The sequence below is a fragment of the Austrofundulus limnaeus genome, unplaced genomic scaffold (genome assembly GCF_001266775.1).
Source record: "Austrofundulus limnaeus strain Quisiro unplaced genomic scaffold, Austrofundulus_limnaeus-1.0 Scaffold1002, whole genome shotgun sequence".
In the NCBI taxonomy this organism is placed as follows: domain Eukaryota; kingdom Metazoa; phylum Chordata; class Actinopteri; order Cyprinodontiformes; family Rivulidae; genus Austrofundulus; species Austrofundulus limnaeus.
The window spans coordinates 57,844-64,869 of record NW_013953404.1 but is presented as its reverse complement, the minus strand read 5'-3'; the positions used below and the strand labels follow the sequence as shown (position 1 = coordinate 64,869).

At 47.9% G+C, this 7,026-nt stretch overlaps 3 protein-coding genes across 3 annotated transcripts in view; all 3 read left to right on the top strand.

Moving 5' to 3' along the window:
* LOC106533694 (serine/threonine-protein kinase pim-2) overlaps positions 1–971 on the top strand; it is a 1,719-nt gene extending 748 nt beyond the window's left edge. Inside the window, exons 2-4 of the mRNA XM_014030117.1 lie at positions 49–285; positions 367–543; positions 628–971. Coding sequence (XP_013885571.1) covers positions 49–285; positions 367–543; positions 628–779 — 566 coding nt within the window. The 3' untranslated portion in view covers positions 780–971. The remainder of the gene's footprint in view (positions 1–48; positions 286–366; positions 544–627) is intronic.
* Positions 1–1,173, top strand: part of pim2 (Pim-2 proto-oncogene, serine/threonine kinase) — a 5,500-nt gene extending 4,327 nt beyond the window's left edge. Inside the window, exon 8 of the transcript XR_001312271.1 lies at positions 1,042–1,173. The gene's annotated coding sequence lies outside the window, so the exon portion shown is untranslated. The remainder of the gene's footprint in view (positions 1–1,041) is intronic.
* A 1,112-nt stretch (positions 1,174–2,285) lies between these two features.
* On the top strand, positions 2,286–6,429 carry slc35a2 (solute carrier family 35 member 2; the record flags this gene model as incomplete). The annotated part of the gene is given in 4 exon segments (XM_014030120.1): positions 2,286–2,672; positions 4,665–4,847; positions 4,917–5,191; positions 5,828–6,429. Coding segments are annotated over 4 exon segments (1,124 nt in total), but the record flags the coding sequence as incomplete, so codon positions are not given.
* Between the last annotated feature and the right edge of the window lie 597 nt (positions 6,430–7,026).

Sequence of the window (7,026 nt, the reverse complement as noted above, 5' to 3'; positions counted from 1 at the left end):
CCCTGTCTTAGCTCCGCCCCCTTCAGTCTGCTCTGTGTTAACTCCCTGTCTTAGCTCCGCCCCCTTCAGTTTTCTCTGTGTTAACTCCCTGTCTTTGCTCCGCCCCTTCCTGCAGGTTCTTCCGGCAGATCGTGGAGGCGCTGCGGTTCGTCCACGCGCACGGCGTCGTGCACAGAGACATTAAAGACGAGAACATCGTGGTGGACACCAGGACGCTGGAGGTCAAGGTCATCGACTTCGGGTCCGGAGCGCCGCTGAAGGACTCAGCGTATAACGAGTTTGAAGGTCAGCCTGTGATGATGATGAGGATGATGATGATGAAGGAAGGGGAGTGGTGGTCTAACCCTGGCTCCGCCTCCTCTGCAGGTACGCGGGTCTACAGTCCACCTGAGTGGGTCCAGAGCCGGTCCTACCACGCSGTCCCGCTCAGCGTCTGGTCTCTGGGGGTCCTGCTCTTCGACATGGTCTGCGGAGACATCCCGTTCGAACGCGACCAGGACATCATCCAGGCCACGCCCCTCTTCACCAGGCGCGTCTCTAAAGGTCAGCACAGGCTCCGCCCCCACTGAAACCTGATTGGTTAAGACTTGTGACGTTGCTGACCCCCATGTCTCCGCCCCCTCACAGATTGTCAAGCTCTGATTCGCTGGTGTCTGTCGTACCGGCCGGAGGCCCGCCCCTCGCTGGAGGACATCCTGTCTCACCCCTGGATGGAGGGAGGTGAGGAAGAGGAGGAGGAAGAGGAGGAGTCCAGCTCTCTGCCCAGCGTGTCCCTGTGAGGACCTGAACTGAGTCAGAACCAGAACTAAAGTCTGCTGCCGGCTCCGTATTTATTCATTATTTATTAGTTTCTGATCAGGTTCTGCTGCTGAGGCTCCGCCCCCTGCAGCTGAGGCTCCGCCTCCTCCTGGTTGGACTGTTTACACTGGTTCAGGTGACCTTTGACCCCCAGTAAAAAACTGAAGATGTTTGACGTTCTAAGTTCTACGTTCTTCACTCGGACCTCAGATCTGTGGCTCCGTCAGGTTCTGATCGGGTCAGGTTCTGATCGGGTCAGGTTCTGATCGGGTCAGGACCCTGGTTGTTACCTGGGTCGTGGACCTGTATTCTACACTCAAAGTGGCCCCTGGGTCACTTGGTTCTGTTTATTTACATTAAATATAAATGATTGGATCAGAAACACAAAGATCCTCTGTTTGAATAAAAACCTGTGTTTTTGTCTTCAGGAGGTCTCACTCTGACTCGTTTTTCATTCCTCTTACTTTCTGCTGCTGACAGAAACAGATTATATAAAAAAGTGAAAATCAGATGAATATTTATTCCTCAGAGTGTTGATTTTGATTTAATTTAATAAATAAAACTGATGTTTTAACAATACAATGAATCTAAGATGAATAAATGAACTCAGTCTGTAAGATTATAATAAAGTTTATATTTAACATAATGTTTGTAAATGTAGAGCAGGAAAATCAGGATTAATTCAGAAGTTTTATTTATTTTAAAAGAATAAAATTAATGTAAAAAAATATCAAATTGACAGATGTAAAACTTTAAAACTTTTTTATATTCAAAAAATTAAGCAAAAGAATGAAGGAACTCTTCAGCAAGGAGAAAATTTTTTTCTATTTTTAATTATTTATTTATTTTAGTTTGTTTTGTTTTTCTGAATATTTTTGTGTTCTGATCTGTTGATTGGCCAGTAGGCACACCTGTCACCTGTTCCTCCCAGCAGCCAATAGGATCTCTGACAGAACCAGGAAAAGATCGTTTCTTCTTAACAAGAGGTCTCACTCTGGTCATTGAAATTCCGTTTAAAAACGTTTTAAAAAGATAACTTTAAAAAATCATTTGGACCAAACAGATCGTCATGTTTTCATCTGATCCACTCGGTTATAAAGTCTGAAAACATCTAGTTTTGCACAAACCTGGGGTGAAATATTCAAAATGCACCCCCAAATAAATAAAGAACGAATTCAAAATTAAATATTTAAAAATATATTTTCTTATTTGCAAATTAAATGTTTGAGAATAGTATCGTCAGAATATTATTTTAAATGTTCAATAAACGTCACCTAATTTCCCTCTGGGATCAATAAAGTATTTTATGAATTTTGACTTGAATTGAAAACAATTTTTTAATGACCTCCATAATCTGAATTTAACGTGTTTATTTTGTGATTCTACATCTTTCCTAACATTTCTTATGTGTGTGTTTAGACTTTTCTTGTTTTATAAAATCGTTGTGTTTTATTTGAACTTTAATTCATTTATAACAGATTGTTGTGTAGCAGAAACATCACTGGTGTGTGTAATTGTTCGACAGAGGCAGCCCTRGTCTTGAACAAGCCCATCTTTGTTTCTAGTTTTCTTCACTTCCGGGACACCTCCGCTCCTCCTCACTGGGTCTCATCCCGATGGTCCCGGCGGCTCCTCCGGATCCTTCCTCCTCGGTCCACAGCGCTGATCCTCCCGCTTCAYGCAGAACATCGGGTCGAGGTTCGGGGTTTGGGAGCTGGATCGGAACCGTGAGCTGGGTTTAGCTGGTTCGGCGCTCGGGCAGCGGGGTGAGGAAGGTTCGGTCCGGACGGACTGAGGGAGCCAGCTCAGCATGGCCGCAGGCAGCCTCAACAAGACGGTGGAGGAGAAGACTCCGAACCGGACTCACAGTGATGGTGAGCTGGTTCCGAACCGGAACTTACATTTGTTTAAAATTCCTAACAGCTAGCTTAACGGCTACACGCAGACAGGACCAGGCTAACTAGCAGCTAACTAACACACCTGACACGACTTAACCAGGTCAGGATTGGTTAAAAGTTCAGCCGAAAAGTTAATTAGTAACTTTACTGGTTAATTAAAAAAATCTCACACATATTTAAACATTTAATTAATTTAAGAAGGTTTGAAAATAAAATTCAAACTTTTGGAATTGAAGTTCTGCGGGGCTAATAGAACTTTAACTAGCTGTGGTGCTGCTAACCGACCCACCGCTGCTAGTTAACGAGCTGCCGGACCCAGAACCGAACCCAGCACGCCGGATTTAAGGCGGAATAAGTCCGGGTTAAGGTGGAATGATCAGGTGTTGCTGCTGATGACGTGGATCTTCTTCAGGTGTGGTGGAGGTGGCAACACACACGRGTTTGMATTTCTATCCTTACTGGGACCGTTCATTGACCTCCAGTCATTTCTGAACCTGACACCTTAAACTGAACCCCKACCATGTTAGACCGGTCTTTGGTCCCCATAAGGACTACTGGTCTGACAAAGTAGGTGTGTTTACCAGAAATGGTACTAAAAGGCAACAAATACAAGTGTACAAGTACAAGTACAAGTACACACAACTCGGACYGTTTGGATCTTATATTTTACCATCTATCGGTCAGCATGGGGTCGCATTTCCTCTTGCGTCCACATCTTAGGAGGTTGGCTATAGTCTCATGAATCTTTTAATTATTAATAATTGTGTCAGCTGTGGTCAGAGCATCAGGAAGTAACCGTAAAGTTTAAGAATTGTCTCAAAACAAATGTTTTATTTTAAAATATCTGAAATAAGCAAATCTTTATCTCAGAAAAAAGCTGCAGATAAACAGATGATTGTTTTAAACTGATTGTGTTTCATGAGAACTGAAGCCTCAGACCCACCTGGACCAGCTTCAGACCCACCTGGTCCAGCTTCAGACCCACCTGGACCAGCTTCAGACCCACCTGGACCAGCTGTAGACAGATGTTTGAAGGGTTTTCATTCAGAGATCAGATGTTGGTGGAAATAATAATTTCTGAGGTAGCTAATGCTAATTGCTAAACAGATTCAAAATAGTGGAAGCTAACGCTAACGCTAAATAAATTTTAAAAAAATAGTGGAAGCTAATGCTAACCGCTAAACAGATTTACAGAATAGAAGCTAATGCTAATTGCTAAGATGACTGTGACTGGTGGGACTGACACAAACCTCTTGTTCATTTTCTATTGGTTTAATTTGAAGGTGGGCGGGATCTGTGGCAAATTGGCCAATCCAAACTAGTTATAGCTTCATCTACATTAATACTTCCTGTTTAACCCTTTCAGAATRAAAGCATTTGTTTGATTAAGCATYTATTTTTATGGATACCATTTGAAGTGAGTCAAACAGTGAATAATTTCTCTGCCATATWTTAACATCGTCAGTGTTTAATAATAAATGTTATTTGTTTCTTTTTGATGCTCTTAGTTTGAAGTTTAGCTGCTAAAGATGCTACATGCTAACACACAGGGTTTCAGCACTGCTTTAATTTGGGATAAACAGCAGTTTTACACTTAAAACTACTGTTAACTGAAGCTAATCGTTCTGCTAACGGTTTYCAAAGTTAGCTAAGTAAAAAGCTAATGCGCTAAATCAGAAGCTAGTTCCGCTCTTGGCGGATTAGCTGAACTGTTCTTTGTCACCTGCTGCTCTGAGACCTCAGAGTCTGAGGGAGGACGACTCTCAGCTACTGCCAGGCTAGGTGTTCACTTAGCATCTGTAGAAGTGTTGGCTAACGTCCACTAGCTGTGGCAGCCATCTTGAATCAGGTTGAGTTCCATCAGAACCGGTGTTCAAGGTTCAGAGTCTGACCCGGATCTCGGGTCAGCTCAGTCCAGATTRCTGGATCCCATGTTTGTCTCCTGGTTCTGATGAGTTGTTTGTGCAGCCAACAGGAAGTTGAAGTACATCAGCCTGGCCGTGCTGGTGGTCCAGAACGCCTCGCTCATCCTCAGCATCCGCTACGTGCGCACGCTGCCGGGCGACCGCTTCTTCGCCACGTCGGCGGTGGTGATGGCCGAGGTTCTGAAGGTSCTGACGTGTCTGCTCATCATCCTGCTGCAGAAGAGATGTGAGTCCGTTTACCTGAGCCGACCCGCGCTCCGGCCCGGCGCCGTGTTCTGACTCTGTTTGTCTGCAGTCAGCCTGATGGAAACGGCCCACTTCCTGTTCGACTCYGTGGTCCTGCAGTACAGAGACACCCTGAAGCTGGCGGTGCCGGCGCTCATCTACACGCTGCAGAACAACCTGCAGTACATCGCCATCTCCAACCTGCCCGCCGCCACCTTCCAGGTCACCTACCAGCTGAAGATCCTCACCACGGCTCTGTTCAGCGTGCTGATGCTCAGGAAGTCCCTGACCCGGGTCCAGTGGGTCTCCCTGCTGCTGCTGTTCACCGGCGTGGCTGTGGTCCAGGTAGGCCCCGCCCCCTGCAGCACACTAACCAGCTGTTGGTTTAAAGGTGCAGTTTTTCAAGTTGAACCTGCAGAAACTTCAAAGTTCAGAAATATTTCAGAGGCGGGTCGGTTCAGATGGTTCTGCAGGTTCTGCAGGTTCTGCAGGTTCTGCAGGTCCTGCAGGTTCTGCAGGTTCTGCAGGTTCCACATGAGGGGAGTCAAAAGACCAAAAACATGTTCCTGTTTCACTGTAGCTAAAAATGTTTTTATTATGAAAACTTTAGTTGTGTTTAACTATGACCTTCAGCTGCTACCACACTGAACTTTAGCTGTGTTTAGCTATGACCTTCAGCTGCTACCACACTGAACTTTAGCTGTGTTTAGCTATGACCTTCAGCTGCTACCACACTGAACTTTAGCTGTGTTTAGCTGTGGATGAGTTTTCATGTTTCCTGGGGTCAGCTGGCTGTGGCGGCCATCTTGGTTGGTGTTTTCTGAAAGTTAACGAGGTGCAGAGAAATACCTGAGAGCTTCATTGAGTCCTAAGATATTTTGCTAACACACACAGACCACTGGAAGCAGACCAGGACTTCCTCAGACTCTGGTTCTGGTTCTGGTTCTGGTGGCTGTGACAGACCTCACTGTGTCCCTGCAGGTGCAGCAGGAAGGGAACAAAGAGGCGTCGGTGTCTGACTCCTCCCAGCAGAACTACACGGCGGGCCTGGTGGCGGTGGTCATCAGCTGCCTGTCTTCGGGCTTCGCCGGCGTTTACTTTGAGAAGATCCTGAAGGGCAGCGCGGCCTCGGTGTGGATGAGGAACGTCCAGCTGGGGATCTTCGGCACGGCGCTGGGCCTGCTGGGGCTGTGGTGGAACGATGGCGCGGCGGTGGCCGAGCGCGGCTTCCTGTTCGGCTACACGGCCACGGTGTGGTGCGTGATCTTCAACCAGGCGTTCGGCGGGCTGCTGGTGGCGGTGGTGGTGAAGTACGCCGACAACATCCTGAAGGGCTTCGCCACCTCCTTCTCCATCGTGGTGTCCACCGTCATGTCCGTCTACCTGTTCGCCTTCCACGTGGACCTGCTGTTCACCGTCGGGGCGGGGCTCGTCATCGGCGCCGTCTACATGTACAGCCTCCCGAAGGCGCCCGGCGCCTCGGTGACCCAGAGCCCCGCCTCCTCCTCGGCGTCCTCTGCAGCGTCCTCGGAGCCGTCCAGGACGGTGGACGGAGARGGAGAGATGGAGGCGTTTCTGCCAAAGTCAGTCCTGGTGAAGTGATTGTTTCTGCTCACTTCCTGTCTGCTCACACTAACCAATCAGTGGCTCCGCCTCTTCCTGTCTGCTCCTCCCTCCTGAACACTAACCTCTGCTCCTCCTCTCCTCCTCAGAGCGGCTCGCCCTGCAGCCGTCGGTGCAGACTAACTCCTGGAGACAGGAGGAGGAAGGAGCTGCTTTTCTTCTCTGCCTTAAAACTTTTCTCTGAATCAGCTGATTGTCCTGCAGCTTCCTGCTCCGTGCCTTGTCCTCACACCTGTACACAAGCCATACGCTGCTGGGCCGGGCCTGGTCTCACAGAACCACACCTGTGGATCAGCTGGACTTTCTGCTCAAACATTAGATGTTCATGTCTTTGAAGCAAACATCTGAGTTAAAGAGACGTCTTGTTAAAGGACGCATCCCTGTAGGCGTCTTTGTGTAAGGAGGCGTCTCGTTTGAGGGGGCGTCTCGTTTGAGGGGGCGTCTCGTTTGAAGGGGGGGTCTTGTTTGAGGGGTCGTCTCGTTTGAGGGGGCGTCTCATTGAAGGGGGGGTCTCGTTGAAGGGGGCGTCTCGTTGAAGGGGGCGTCTCGTTGAAGGG